General features: G+C 43.3%; 1 protein-coding gene across 4 annotated transcripts in view; it reads left to right on the top strand.

The window, feature by feature from the left end:
- The window catches only part of KIAA1549L (KIAA1549 like), a 179412-nt gene that overhangs the window by 81597 nt on the left and 81688 nt on the right, over nucleotides 1-16127 (top strand). For all 4 annotated transcript variants that reach the window (XM_056526603.1, XM_056526601.1, XM_056526602.1 and 1 more), the window contains exons 7-11: nucleotides 3947-4109; nucleotides 5319-5378; nucleotides 10845-10996; nucleotides 11351-11522; nucleotides 14365-14528. In XM_056526603.1, coding sequence (XP_056382578.1) covers nucleotides 3947-4109; nucleotides 5319-5378; nucleotides 10845-10996; nucleotides 11351-11522; nucleotides 14365-14528 — 711 coding nt within the window. The remainder of the gene's footprint in view (nucleotides 1-3946; nucleotides 4110-5318; nucleotides 5379-10844; nucleotides 10997-11350; nucleotides 11523-14364; nucleotides 14529-16127) is intronic.

The raw sequence follows: 16127 nt of genomic DNA, 5'->3' as shown, positions 1-16127 counted from the left end.
ATTTTTTATATATTGGACCAGTTTGTGATCTTATATTGCCAGGAATTTATCCCTTTTTAAAATCTATTTTAAGCTATGGGATTTATTGTTAGCGACCAACAGCCTCTCCAAGAATATCTCCCAGTAGTTGTGTGTCTTCTTGAGGAGACCGTCAAACACACATAAAGAGTCTTACAAATGTTGTCTCTGGCCTTTCGCATGTTGCACTGTGGCCTGAGACAATACATCACTAGTTAGGTGTGTAAAGAGAGCCTGTCTGTGCTACAATCGGTGGAGCGACTTTGGGTGGAAGAGAGATCATTCTCCACAGGGCTGCAGGGAATTGTAGTCTCAAGCACAACATTCATGGAACGGAGCCTAGCTATGCTGCAATGGGTGGATTGACTGATGTGTGGAAGGAAGATAAAACACCTCCCACTTAGACACTAAGGATCCTGGGGATTGTAGTTGGAGGGAGGGCACAGAAACAGGAAATAGTCAGTTTGCACAAACAAGTCAGCAATATTTTTAAATCATCTGGTGCCAGAAAGTTAATCAGATAAAAAAATGATTTCTATTTAAAAATATTAATCCTTCCAGTACTTAGTAGGAAGTTGTGCAGTTCTCTCCAGTGTAACCACAGTGCTCTTTGCTAAAATTTCTGTCTGTGTCAAAAATTGCCTGAAGCAGGAGCAAACATGGAGAGGTGGCAGCAGAGAGCACTGTGGTCAGACCGGAAAGAACTATACAACTTTGTCTGGAAAATACAGCTACTGATACATACTGGAATATACCAATCTGTGCAACTTTGCCACCAGCTGATTTGAACGCTTTCTTCCCCCCTATGGAGTACCCCTTTAAGGCCCTGTTTGTGTTGAATATTGATTTGAAGGAAAGCTACCTTCAGTAGAGGAACTACTTTGCATAATCTCTTAGAAGAAAGGAATATGTTTTGCAATGGATTTTTAAATATTGTACTGGGTGTGAGTGGGTAGTGTGTCTCCTTGTAGAGACTGTCAGCTAATGTAGAGAGTTTGGTAGGTCTCATAATAATTCCTGGAGGGAAAATGCATGCAAAATAGCTCCCCTTAAAGGGAAGAATACTGGTTCTCTAGAGCTATCTATTGGATGTAGTTATCTTTAATAGATGACAAAGGAAAATCATTATTAGATTACACCACACTGGCTTGGACTAGTTTCTTTGTTCTCTAGGAATAGTGAGAGCACTGCCCCTTCCTCATAAACAACTGTATGTAAATCCATGCACATGAGAAGTAGCATTACACACTATCACATTGATATATATAGACTGTGAGGTAATATATATATATATATATATATATATATATATATTGCTCTGAGAGACCCAGTTGGGCCAATAAACTCAGTATACTATGTACAGGGGTAAAATTAAGCTCTTGGACCCCAATGCAAAATTTGAAATGGGACTCCAACTATGATACATTGTTTACCGTGGTAGCCTTTTCATATGGGGCAAAGGGGCTCTTGGGCCCTGCAGGCATTAATGCCTATGCAAGACCTGAACCACCCTACCACCTTTATTTACATCCCTAGTTCTCTGAGTAATTCCAATGTATTTTATTTACTGTACATAATTCTCTTGCAATGACAGTTTTACTTCATGTGACAAAATATACAGACCATTCAGTGGAAATTGTTATAACAATATTATGACGCTGCCCACCTGATATTTATGTGATGGAAAAGGGTTGTATGTTTTTGATGGACATTTCTTCAACTGGCTTTATTTACTGGAAAATCAGAATACACACTGGCATAATATTCTCTGTACAATGGTGGGGATTTTGGCACAGAGCTAGTAACGGCGGTGCTGCACCTGTTAGAGCGTGTGTTACTACTCATGATTATACTATTAACAGGTGCACAGGCCGGTAGGACATTCTGCTCTGTAATATCTTCAGAAATTACCCACAGATCCGCTTAACCCTTTACAGATCATTGTTCAGAATATTATTGAACCAATAATTCACATTAAAGGGTTACTCCGCCTCTAAACATCTTATTCAGTATGCAAAGGATAGTGGATAAGATGTCTGATCATGGGGATCCCGCAGCTGGGACCCCTGCGATCTCTGTGCAGCACCCGGCATTCGTTTAGAACGCTGGGTGCCGGCTGCGAGGGTTGTGATGTCCAGCCACGCCCATTGGGACATCATGCCACACCTTTGTGACATCATGCCACGCCCCCTAAATGCTAGTCTCCCATAGACTTTCATTTAGGGGGCATGTCGTGACATCACGACACACCCCTCATCATCACGACCCTCATCGTTCACTCCAAGTGTTCGGAACAAAATGTTCCAAACACTGTGGCAGCAGAGTATCCTTTAATAAAGTTTATACACTTTAAAAGTACTGGAAAATCAAATCTTTTCTTATTAGCAGATGGTCATAGAAACGCACACTATATAGCCAAATGTACGTGACCCCCCTCCTAATTATTGTGTTTTGGTGTATTTTGGCCACACCCATTTCATACAGGTGCATGTAGATCATATTGAATAGGTCATGTTGAATAGGTTATGTCTTACAGTTTATGTTACAATTAATTTTAGTATCCATATTATACTATAATATTAATGCATAATATGGATGCATAATGCATATTCTATGCATACGCATGTATAAGCAGAACTCCTAGAAACCTTATAGTTCATTTTACTTTAGGTTATTAGGACCAGGGAGGTACTGTGGCAGTAACATGATTGCTAAAATGTATGCGGATCATGGCCTTTATGCTGTCTACAGCAGCTACCTCATTTACTCTTCTTCATTAATAAAGATGGAAATTGAATTTTTATCAGTAGGGCCCTCAAATTCCAGCAGAATCTTTCAATGTTCTGATACCTATGGCGGGCTGGGTGAAATAGGGTTTAGATACTAAAGGTTGGAGGCCATTTAAAGGGAATCTGTCAGCTTAGTTTGCTGCTACGTGCTGCAGGGTGTAACAGCAAACTGCACCTTTGCTGGAGCTGATGGTGGTTGGCAAGCTTTTATGACCACCTTTTTATTTTTCAACCAAATGTCAAGTAGGAGGGACTAAGCTGCTCAGATGCCAAAGCCTGGCACACCTACTTGCTTGCTGTCACCTTAACTGATGCACAAAAGCCTGTCCATTATTCAAGGAGAGCCGGGAAGTGAGGGAAAACAAGGACACTTGGCTGAGAAATAAAAAGGTGATTTGAGAACCGCCATCAACTCTTGGAAAGGTACAGTTTGCTTTTATATCCTGTCCAATGTCCTGTAGCACTTAGCAGCAAATGGAGCTGACAGATTCCCTTTAAAGGGGTACTCCACTGCCCCAGCGTTCAGAACATTTTGTTCCGAACACTGGGTACAGGCTGCGGGGGTCGTGACGTCATGGCCATGGGGAGTATGCGAGGGGATCGTGATGTCACGCACCCCCACCCCAATGCAATTCTATGGGAGGGAGCATGACGGCTGCCAGGTCCCCTCCCATAGACTTGTATTGAAGGGATGTGACGTGACATCACAAGGTTCTGAATGCTGGGGCAGTGGAGTACCCCTTTAATTCAACCTTTTCTGAGATTTGGGCCACCAAAAAGGGATTGCTTCACAATAAAAAAAAACGAAGCCTGGCTTTCCTTTACCTGAAAAATTATTAGTTCACTGTCCTAAACCTGTTTTTGTTCCTTAACCAAGCATAGCTGCTTGTTAGTAAACCTTTGTCACCTATCATCCCCGTTCTCTCTAACTTTGGCCCTATCTCGACTGCCCTAGTAAAACTTTTGGATAAGCCTATAGGTTATAACACAAAACACTAACACAGAAGAGCCTCTTTAAGTTATGTGTGTACTAATATACCCATTGGCAATCAAGCATTAATGGTTGTGTTATATCTATAGTCAGATATTATTGACTTACAATATCTTTTATATATATTTTTTTTCCTGTCCTTTAATAGATTTTAAACACATCCATAGAAAGCCAAGTTCTGACCCTGATCTATGTAGTGAAGAATAATGGCAAAGCTTTAAATGGTACGACGGCTAGCAGCCTTCTCAATGTCCTTTCTGGAGAAATGGTTGGGTACTATCTGGGAGACCCTCCGTCCATTATTGCTGAACGTAAGTAGTGCATACCATGTACCATGTAAATGACTGCCCATGTGCATGGCTCTCAAACACTCATTTCTATAGGAGTTACAGAAACAGCTAAGCCGCCGTTGTAACACTCACGTTTCTGAAGACAGGAACCTTGGTGGATCTGCCTGACCTGTGTGGCAGATGACTCGGACCGTACCAGGGAGTGGAGTCAAAGGTGCCACTGGTTTTCACCAGAGCCTGCCGCAAAGCGGTATGGACTTTCTCCTGCAGGCGGCACCCAGGTCACTACCCCTGGCACGGCTCAACCACACAGGCGTCTGAGGAGATGTGAGGCACAGGAGAGATAAGGCAACTCGTAGTCTGGATAGCAGAAGGTCAGGGCAGGCGGCACAGTAGCATAGTCAAAGCGAAGCAGGAGTCAATAGGCAGGCGGCAGAGGAGCAAGGTCAAGTCACAAGAGCAAGAGATCTGATACACGACAAGGCAATAAAGAGAAACGCTTTCTCAAAGGTACAAGGCAACAAAGATCCGGCAGGGAACTGAGGAGGGTGGAGGAATTTATAAATGAGCCACAGGTGTATTACACTAATGAGCGTACTGGCCCTTGAAATCTTAAAGCTCCGGCGCATGCGCGCCGGAGCAGAGATGCGGAGGCAGGAGAAACACCCGGAGAGTGACGGACTGGGGCTCGCAAATGGGGGCGCGTTCCGCGATGCGAGTCCCAGCCCCATCGGCAGCAGAAGGTAAGGGGACCATGCGCTCACGGCCAGTGTGTGTGGCCGAAGCGCATAATGTAACAGCCATGTTCACCTGTTTTCACAGCTCTTGTGAATATGTCATAAAGACCAAAGTGGGATTACCCCTTTAATTCACATTATCATTGCCTCATTTTAGTTTACCATAAAATCTGGTGTCTGTTTGGCCACAATGATCGTGTATGAGTAAATATTCAATGTTTTTGCCTCCCTGATGCCACAGCACAATACAGATCTATAAGAAAAGATTCTCTATAATCATTATGTCATGGGAATACGAGAATGAAAGAAAGCAGACATGCCAGAAGAGTGAGCAGATCTACTTTATTTAGTTTTAGTTCAATAAATGTTACCAAGTTTTGTTTGTTTTTGTTTTCATTCCAATTTTAAGCTACAATCACAGTTTTATAATGTCAGCAATATGTACTCTGTTATTTCCTTTAACTTTTTGTTTTATTTTCTGTTTTATTTCTAGCATTGTATTATCCAAATATTGATATATCAGGTTCCACTATGAGCTACTGGGTGTACACAGGTAACTTTTTATATTTTGTTGGGATTATGTTTATTACTGCATTCCTTCCCTGTCAACACCTCTTCCATTCATTTTCTGGATTTCTGTATCAAAAAAAATAACAATTAAAGGTGCACTGAGTGGAAAAAAAACTACTATTGAGTGGTTGTTAGTATTCCTGTTGGATGGAATCGGACCCATTACCAAATTACTCAATAAATAGGAGAATAGGGACAGATACCCGTAGGCCAGGCCAACAGCTATCTGTTATATGGACATTTAGCTGTACCACACAATGCCACAATACAACACATATTATAATACCAGTCTAATTGGCAATGGTATATGGTCTACTTCTACCATGTAACCTAAAGGTGCACATACACCTGATACTAGTCGAACCTGCTGCACCAACTCTTTAAGGTGTATGGTGGCTTCCTGACACATGAAAAGACATGGGCATGTTGGGTTTTTAATACCTGACCCTATTCTTCTGGGAAGAATAAACTGGCGCGAGAGCTATAAGGCTGTGGCTCACCGCCTCCCTCCCCATAGACAACACATGAACTTTCAGCCATGCCGAATGTTCTTGAAAATGTATGGCCACCTTTAGAATGAATATCCATCTAATACTACCATGTTGTCTTTGGGTCCAATATTCTGCTGGTCCATTTCTTTAAATATATTTATATTGGTGCGAGCTTTACTGCCTATAAGGGCCACAACCGGAAGCTTACTGCACACACATTTTATTAGTATGAGTTCTATTATTATTGTGGTGAATATGTGCAGTAAGCTTTCTCTAGTGGTAGATGTGATCCGCAGTAGCAAGAATCTTATCATGTAGCTCAATGGCTATGCAGGGGGTTTGAAGCTTTGATTTAACTGGCATCAAGCTACTGTACGTACACATAGTGAAATGCAATATTAATCCTTTTTGTTCTACTAGTAAACAATATATTACCTGCTTCCTTCACATGAAATAAAATGGACAATCAGTGTGTTTGTTATCTGTGCCTATAACACACCCTATAATACATAAGTCACTATAGAGGGATAACTTTGCCTTTAAGAAAACAAACAGCAATCACATGAAAGTCCTTGACTCGTAAACATTCCTTTCTGTACTCAAGCATCTCTCAACGCAATGCAAGAAGAAACATTTCAAAACTACCTGAACAATGTCAATAGTATGTCTGTGTTGTCCTGGAAATTAGATGTTAACTAAGCACTACTGAGAGATTGTCAGCTTAAAGTGTGTCTGTCATTTGCAAAATCTTTTTATATAAGGTAGATAATAACATTATATGTATATTTGTAATATACATTTGTGGTATGGGGTGTGATGCAAAGGACAGATGGAATTACCCAAGGGGCAGATGGCATTAACCCCATGCATTTGTGATGCCAGGGCGTGGTTTATCCTCAATACCACCCAAAGGTATACCGCTGGATCCTGGGCTAGGCATGGGGGGCAATAATGACTCAGACGCCAAGTTACACATAACGGTAGTAACAGGTGCAAAAGTCTATACAGTTCAGCCAGGCCCACGGAGATGACCAGTGACTCAGAGACCTTAAGGGCTTGCTGGCACTTGTAGTAGATGGGGTCAATTTAATGCAGGCCACGTTGACTTGACAAATGATGACGTGACTGACTTGACTTGTGACTAATGACTGACAAGACTGTGACTGTGGCTTACTTGCAGGTTTGTAGCTTGTGGCTGCAGACTGGACTTGAGGCCTCCTATGACTCTGGACACACTTTTAGGCACGACTTGACTGGACCTCAGCAGTAAGCAAGAGAGAGAGCAGAGGCTCCACCCAGGGCTTTTATGGGGGAGGCTCTGGGGGGGATCCCATTGGCCACCCTTAAGTCACCTGGTCACTGATACTTCCTGGGTAACAATCACATGACACCTCACATGCCCGATCCTTAAGGACTCAGGGCATACCTGTACGCCCTGGTCCCGTTTACCGGGTTAAAACCGTTCTCATCAGCAGAGAACAGGTTAAACCCGGTGTGTCCCATTTGCTACGAGCAGCCAGGACCCACGGCTAATGCCAGGCATGGCTGATTGGGCCGGTGCCCGGCATTAACCCTTTAGACGCTGCAATAAAATTTGATCGTGGCATCTAAAACAAAAGTAAAAGAATCCCGGCAGCTCATGTCCCGATCAGCTTAACAGATGATGGGAGGGTCCTAACCTGCCTCTACATTGTCCGATCAGCGATCTACTGCTCCATGCCTGGTAGGAGCAGGCAGGAGCAGCAGAGTGCCAGTTACACTGATCAGTGCTTTGCAATGGCAGAGCACTGATCAGTATATGCAATCAGAAGATTGCATGTTTTAGCCCCCTATCGGGCTAAAAAAAATAAAATTGTAAATTATTATTATTATTATTTTTTTTTATAAAAGTCCATTAAAAGTCTATTAAAAGTTTAAATCACACCCCCTTTCCCATTTTTTATATAAAATAATGTAATAAAGAATAAAAATAATCATATGTGGTACCGTCGTGTGCATAAATGTCCGAACTATTAAAATATTAGGTTAGCTAAACCACACGCTTGATGGCGTACACGTAAAAAAAATACCAAAGTCCAAAATTGTGCATTTTTGGTCACTTCATATACCATAAAAATATTAATAAAAAGCAATTAAAAAGTCACATCAAAACAAAGATGGTACCTCTCAAAAATACAGATGAAGGCGCAAAAAATGAGCCCTCATATCGCCACGTACACGGAAAAATAAAAAAGTTTTTCATAAGATGCCAATTTCAAACATACTAATTTTGATTCACGTAGTTTATAATTTTTTTAAGTATTAAAATAAAATAAAACCTATATAAGTAGGGTATTCTTGTAACCGAATGGACATACAGAGTAAAGATATTGTGTCAAAGTTACAAAACGGCGTTTTTTTTATTTTTTTTTATTTCACCCCACAAATAATTTTTTTTTTTGGCTTTGCCACAGGTTATGTTATATAACAAGTGATGTAATTGCAAAGTACAATTGGTGACGCAAAAAACAAGTCCTTATATGGGTCTGTAGGTGCAAAATGTAGCTGCTTGTCCACAGTGTACAGAGCCCTTCTTGTCCTCACTGCACAGAGCCCTGCTTGTCCTCAGTGCATAGAGCCATGCTTGTCCTCAGTGCACAGAGCCATGCTTGTCCTCAGTGTACAGAGCCCTGCTTGTCCTCACTACACATAGCCCTGCTTGTCCTCAGTGCACAGAGCCCTGCTTGTCCTCAGTGTACAGAGCCCTGCTTGTCCTCAGTATACAGAGCCCTGCTTGTCCTCAGTATACAGAGCCCTGATTGTCCTCAGTGCACAGAGCCCTGCTTGTCCTCAGTGCATAGAGCCCTGCTTGTCCTCAGTGTACAGAGCCCCGCTTGTCCTCAGTGTACAGAGCCCTGCTTGTCCTGAGTGCCCAGAGCCCTTTTTGTCCTCACTGCACATAGCCTTGCTTGTCCTCAGTGTACAGAGCCCTGATTGTCCTCAGTGCACAGAGCCCTGCTTCTCCTCAGTGCATAGAGCCCTGCTTGTCCTCACTGCACATAGCCTTGCTTGTCCTCAGTGTACAGAGCCCTGCTTGTCCTCAGTATACAGAGCCCTGCTTGTCCTCAGTGTCTAGAGCCTTGCTTGCCCTCAGTGTACAGAGCCCTGCTTTTCCTCAGTATACAGAGCCCTGCTTGTCCTCAGTATACAGAGCCCTGATTGTCCTCAGTGTACAGAGCCCTGATTGTCCTCAGTGCACAGAGCCCTGCTTGTCCTCAGTGCATAGAGCCCTGCTTGTCCTCACTGCACATAGCCTTGCTTGTCCTCAGTGTACAGAGCCCTGCTTGTCCTCAGTGTACAGAGCCCTGCTTGTCCTCAGTGCCCAGAGCCCTGTTTGTCCTCACTGCACAGAGCCCTGCTTGTCCTCAGTGTACAGAGCCCTGCTTGTCCTCAGTGTACAGAGCCCTGCTTGTCCTCAGTGTCTAGAGCCTTTCTTGCCCTCAGTGTACAGAGCCCTGCTTGTCCTCAGTGTACAGAGCCCTGCTTGTCCTCAGTGTACAGAGCCCTGCTTGTCCTCAGCGTGCAGAGCCCTGCTTGTCCTCATTGTACAGAGCCCTGCTTATCCTCAGTTCACAGAGCCGTGTTTGTCCTCACTGCACAGAGCCCTGCTTGTCCTCACTGCACAGAGCCCTGCTTGTCCTCACTGCACATAGCCCTGCTTGTTCTCAGTGTACAGAGTCCTGCTTGTCCTCAGTGTACAGAGCCCTGCTTGTCCTCAGTATACAGAGCCCTGCTTGTCCTCAGTGCACAGAGCCCTGCTTGTCCTCACTGCACAGAGCCTTGCTTGTCCTCACGGCACAGAGCCCTGTTTGTCCTCAGTCACTGCACAGAGCCCTGTTTGTCCTCACTGCACAGAGCCCTGCTTGTCCTCAGTGTACAGAGCCCTGCTTGTCCTCAGTATACAGAGCCCTGCTTGTCCTCAGTGTACAGAGCCCTGCTTCTCCTCAGTTCACAGAACCCTTCTCGTCCCCAGTTCACAGAGCCCTGCTTGTCTTCAGTTCACAGAGCCCTGCTTGTCCTCAGTCTACAGAGCTCTGCTTGTCCTCAGTGTACAGAGCCCTGCTTGTCCTCACTTTACAGAGCCCTTCTTCTTCGCTCACACTTCCTGTATTTTGCCCGTGAGACACACAGGCAATAGCTGCAGGCACAACATAGGATTTTTTTCACTCAAAAATAAACACTTGTTTTAAGCAATGTATATTACAAATATACATATAATATTATGCTCTACATTGTTTAAAAAGTTTTTGCAAATGACAGGTACACTTAACCTGTAGACAGTAATATCAAGCCCTAAATGCACAGTTATTATTTCCTATACCATTATTCTTCATAAGTAGAAATGATAGTTGGAAAGTATTATGCCCTGTATGTCATTTTTACATCATACAAAAGTTGCAACTTTGCACAATCCTTTTTGCACTTTTTACACTGCCCTTGTCTCCTTGGAAGGGCTTATCTGGAGGGGGTGTGGCCTCCAGTGGTTTCACGCATTTCCTATAATTCATGTCAAAATTTTGCACCTCTTGAATAATAATTCCAGCTCATCTTTGTATTAATGCAGCATATAAAATGCCAGTCTTAATGCATATATATTTAATAATTTTTAAGAAATTTGAATCTAAATGCATTTCAGGAATATGGTGATCATGCCTTTATGGTTACTTACTAACATTTTACTGATACTTATGCCATGGTACTGGAAGAAATTAAAATGGTCCATGGCCAAAACAATCAAACCTTAGGGGATTTTAGGCAAACAAAGTTTATTCTATAAATAAAAATATATTATCAGTCAGAACTCGCATTGTTTACTTCCAGAGCATGCAAAGAAATATATGAAAGTTATATTATAATAGCAACATAAAATATATACATAAGTGATTGAAAGCTGACAAAATTGCTTGTCTTTTCCCCAGTGATACAAGGAGTTGATAGCCAGTTACTTGGAGCAAACAACCAAAGCTTTACACGGCAGATGGAAGAAAGATTGGCCACTCTTTTTCAGATCTCTAGTCAACAGTCAAGAAGATTTAGAAGAGCGACCAATGTAGGCAGCTACACAGTTCAGGTAGGTAAAACCATTTAGATCAAATTCAACTTCGACCAAGTGTTATTTGGTCATAACATTGAAAAGATAAAAGGGTTAGAAAATAGTATCTGTTTTTCCCTCCACAGAAACAGTGCCACCTTTAGCCAAAGGCTTTAGATAGTATTGCACTTCAGCCCCTTTCAAATAAATGAGGCTAAGCTGCTATATCAGACATGACCCGTAGAAAAGAGTAGCACAGTTTCTGGGGGGTAAAAAAGCAGACCCCAGTTTTTTTTTTTTTTTGTCCCAGTCCATCAGAACATTGCATAAATATTTGTTAATTTACATCATATGTGTCACTGTTGTTTTACATGACTTTGTCTTATTTTACAGATGGTGAAAATGCAACGGTTGGATGGTGCTAATAACCTGGCTGAACTGACTTACTATGCTTTAAAAGATGGCCAGCCAATACAGGGCACATCTGCTGCCAAACAACTGAGTACCATCGACCCTCAGACCATGGCCCTGACCCTTGGATATATTGTCAGAGTGCAAGCAAGTTGTAAGTACAACGTAATAAAAAAAAAAATTCTCAGGTCCATCATAAAGAATTACAATAAATATTAATATAGATATATTGAGTCAGTAAAATTCTTTTAATCTGGAATCAATAAGAATCTTAACCCTTAAAGGGGTACCCTGCCCCTAGACATCTTATCCCCTATCCAAAGGATAGAAAATAAGATGTCTGATTGCGGGGATCCCGCCGCTGGGGACCCCCCGCAATCTCGGCTGCGACACCTCAGACATCCGGTGCACGGAGTGAACTTCGCTCCATGCCGGATGACAGGTGATGCGGGGCGGAGGCTTGTGACGTCACGCCTAGCTCGTGACGTCAGGGCCATGCCCCCTCAATGCAAGTCCACGGGAGGGAGTGTGACCGCTGTCACGCCGCCTCCCATTGACTTGCATTGAGGGGGCGTGGCCATGACGGCACGAGTGGGCGTGACCGTGACATCACTGGCCTCTGGCGCTACACCCGATGCTCTAAACATATGCCGGGTGCAGCAGGGAGATCCCGCCGATGGGGACCCCCGCGGTCAGACATCTTATCCCCTATCCTTTGGATAGGGGATAAGATGTCTAGGGGCAGAGCACCCCTTTAGGCTTATAAAGAGTGTATTTCATGCTGATTTCAGTTTGAATTGTGAAATTTTTTATTTCTACTGTGGTGGCGCTGCAGAGCAATTGAAAACTTATTGTTGAAAACCCAGATCACATATGATCATGGGGGGGGGGGGGGTCCTGGCAACTGGATACTCTGAATGTAGTCATCTTACAGTCATGGCCGTAAATGTTGGCACCCCTTAAATTTTTCTAGAAAATTGAGTATTTCTCCCAGAAAAGGATTTCAGTAACACATGTTTTGCTATACACATGTTTATTCCCTTTGTGTGCATTGGTACTAAACCAAAAAAGGGAGGAAAACAAGCAAATTGGACATAATGTCACACCAAACTCCAAAATTGGGCTGGACAAAATTATTAGCACCCTTAACTTAATATTTGGTTGCACACCCTGTGGAAAAAATAACTGAAATCAGTTGCTTCCTATAACCATCAATAAGCTTCTTACAACTCTCAGCCGGAATGTTGGACCACTCTTCCTTTGCAAACTGCTTCAGGTCTCTCTTATTGGAAGGCGCCTTTTCCCAGCAATTTTAAGATCTCTCCACAGGTGTTCAATGGGATTTAGATCTGGACTCATTGCTGCCACTTCAGAACTCTCCAGCGCTTGGTTGCCATCCATTTCTGGGTGCTTTTTGACCCAGAAGTGGGGCTGCCTGGCCACTGGGTTGCTCCCCCTGTGGACATGGTGGTGGTAGCCGCCGCCCGGCACTATGCCAATGTTGGGTTAGGGACCCACTCTAAATAGGTGGCCTTAATGTGGCGAGTGGGCTTGTACTTTTTGATCAATATGTATACTAACAACCTGTTAGTGTTTGAATTTATGCTGAGAAGCAAGTAGATCATAATACAAATTGTGGATGTGCGGCTGTGTTTCTTTTTCTCTATTTTTGCTATTTGACATATGTTTGGGGTCATTGTCCTGCTGGAAGACCCAAGATCTCGGACACAAACCCAGCTTTCTGACACTGGGCTGTACAGTGCAACCCAAAATCCATTGTTAATCCTCAGATTTCATGATGCCTTGCACACATTCAAGGCACCCAGTGCCAGAGGCAGCAAAACAACCCCAAATCATCATTGAACCTCCACCATATTTCACTGTAGGTACTGTGTTCTTTTCTTTGTAGGCCTCATTACGTTTTTGGTAAACAGTAGAATGATGTGCTTTACCAAAATGCTCTATCTTGGTCTCATCTGTCCACAAGACATTTTCCCAGAAGGATTTTGGCTTACTCAAGTTCATTTTGGCAAAATGTATTCTTGCTTTTTTATGTCACTGTGTCAGCAGTGGGGCCCTCCTGGGTCTCCTTCCATAGCGTTTCATTTCATTTAAATATCGATGAATAGTTCGTGTTGACACTAATGCTCCCTGAGCCTGCAGAACCATCCGGACTATCCTGCGTTGACACCTTTAATACATTTTTCTCTTCTGTCCACACCCAGGGAGATTAGCTACAGTGCCATGGGTTGCAAACTTCTTGATAATGTTGCGCACTGTGGACAAAGGCAAATCTAAATCTCTGGAGATGGACTTGTTACCTTGAGATTGTTGATATTTTACCATAATTTGGGTTCTCAAGTCCTTGGACAGTTCTTTTCTCTTCTTTCTGTTGTCCATGCTCAGTGTGGCACGCACAGATACACAATGCAAAGACTAAGTGAACTTCTCTCCTTTTTATCTGCTTTCAGGTGTGATTTTTATATTGCCCACACCTGTTACTTGCCAAAAGGGTGCCAATAATTTTGTCCAGCCCATTTTTGGAGTTTGGTGTGACATCACGTCCAGTTTGCTTTTTTTCCCTCCCTTTTTGGTTTAGTTCCAATACACACAAAGGGAATAAACATGTGTATAGCAAAACATGTGTTACTGCAATCCTTTTCTGTGAGAAATACTGTGAGAAAAATGTCAGGGGTGCCAAGATTTACGACCATGACTGTAACATTAGAGGACCCTTCATAAAAATGGGATTGTCCAAGGAAGAAAACTCCTTTAACCAGCAAAGGGCATGGATGAAATATATCAAATTTAATGCAAGGGAGGGGGAGTGGAGGAATTGTTCACAGCAACCAATCAGGTTTCTGCTTTTCTTTTCTGAAGAGCTCCTAAAATCTCCACTATGTATATAGTTGTAGTTGGGTTGATTTTACCTAAAAGACACCTTCTTTGGTCCCAGACTTTATATTATGAATGTGTTCTTCTCTTCCACCACTCAGCTGTTGTGCAAGTTCCACCAAACAACTTGTGGATTATTGCAGCCGTCTTGGCTCCTATAGCTGTTGTGACCGTCATTATTATCATCATTACTGCTGTCCTCTGTCGAAAGAACAAAAGCGACTTCAAGTCAGAAAACCTCAGCAACCTCCCTCCCAGGACCAAGGTAAGGAAGGATTCATTTTTCTATAATAATAATTTCTATATGGCTCTATGTGGCTCTTAAACAAAAGTTATTTTTGTCCAATTCTTGAATTTAATGCAGAAAGTACATAGGAAACCAACATGAACTTTCCAACCATGATTATTAAGCAAGGGTTCTGCTTCAAAGGGTTTTTCCAGGAATATAGATTTATGGACTCTACCCCCAGTTTCCTACACTCAGCAGAATGAAAGACCCATTCATGTGAATGGTGCTGAGTAGAGATGAGCGAAGTTTTGAAAAATTTGATTTGGCTGATTTGCCAAATTTTCCCCAAAAAATTAGTTTTGTTCCGAATTTATTCACGGCGAATAAATATCCTTGGGCGGCCCCACACAGGAACCTCTCCCTATTTCCACCTACAAGCTGCCGCGAAGCAGGTGGTCTACCCTGGGCACATTTGGCTCTAGACTTTCCACTTCTGCCACCATGCTGACTGCCAACCATGCAACCACCTTGCTGGCTCAGCTGCTGCCTCATGGGCAACCTGCAGCCCTCTTATCCTGATGATGATGAAGCCCCTTCTGCACCCGGATCCCAAGTGCGATCTGCTTCATCATCATCATCATCGAGTTGTGTCTGCATGCCACTAATGTCCTCCTCAGGTTCCTCAACAGTGTCTGCTTCAGGAGCCTGAACGCTCGCAACACCCCCTCCCACGCCACTCTCCTCATCACTACTCGCCTAGCGGAGCAAGCGGCGGATGTCTCCTCCACTTCTTGGCTGGGCAGTAGCTGCTGACTGTCCTCTAGATCATCCTCACTAAATAGTGGAGCTGAACCCACAGCATAAGATACTTCTGTGGGGGGAGGGAATAGCATAGGACAGAGGCAATTAGAGGACAGGGACTGCTTCCGGGCCATGCCAACTGAGGGTTGTGTCTGAGGAACCCACCGACTGTTGACTGGAGGTGTCAAATGTCACTTGTGATGAAGTGGATGACTGTGTTAACCAATCGATGACGGCAGATGGGTTGCTGGTCGAGACTCGACTGCTAGCTGATACGAGGAGCTCAGGCCTCTCGTTGCGACTCCTATTGCCACTCGCCCCTAGTCTGCTGCAACCTCTGCCTGATGAATTTAGGCCTCTGCCACTAATCTGTGCACATCCTGGCACTTCTCTGCTTGACATACTTAGTGTGTATATGAGGGGAGTACAATAAGTTCCACTACGCTTAAAACAGTATTTGTGTACAACACCATCTGGTGTGTACTTTTGGTTGTCCTTTCACAGTATCTAGGCCCTTAAGACTTTAACAGGAACAAAGTAGTAAACCACTTAGATGTATTTATGTGGTATGCACTTATGAGGGGAGGACAATGCGCTCCAGTATGCTTAAAAAAGAATTTGTGTACAACACCAGCCGGTGTGTACTTTTGGCTTGCCTTTCACAGTATCTAGGCCCTTAAGACTTTAACAGGAACAAAATAGTACACCACTTAGATGTACATATGTGGTAGGCACTTATGAGGGGAGGACAATACGCTCCAGTGCGCTTAAAAAAGTATTTGTGTACAACACCAGCAGTACACACCAGTGCTGCAGCCCACAGTCGCTGTTTAC

The sequence above is a fragment of the Hyla sarda genome, chromosome 6, assembly GCF_029499605.1.
Source record: "Hyla sarda isolate aHylSar1 chromosome 6, aHylSar1.hap1, whole genome shotgun sequence".
NCBI classification, from domain to species: Eukaryota; Metazoa; Chordata; class Amphibia; order Anura; family Hylidae; genus Hyla; species Hyla sarda.
The sequence above is the reverse complement of the archived record's forward strand: the minus strand, read 5'-3'. Positions and strand labels throughout refer to the sequence as shown.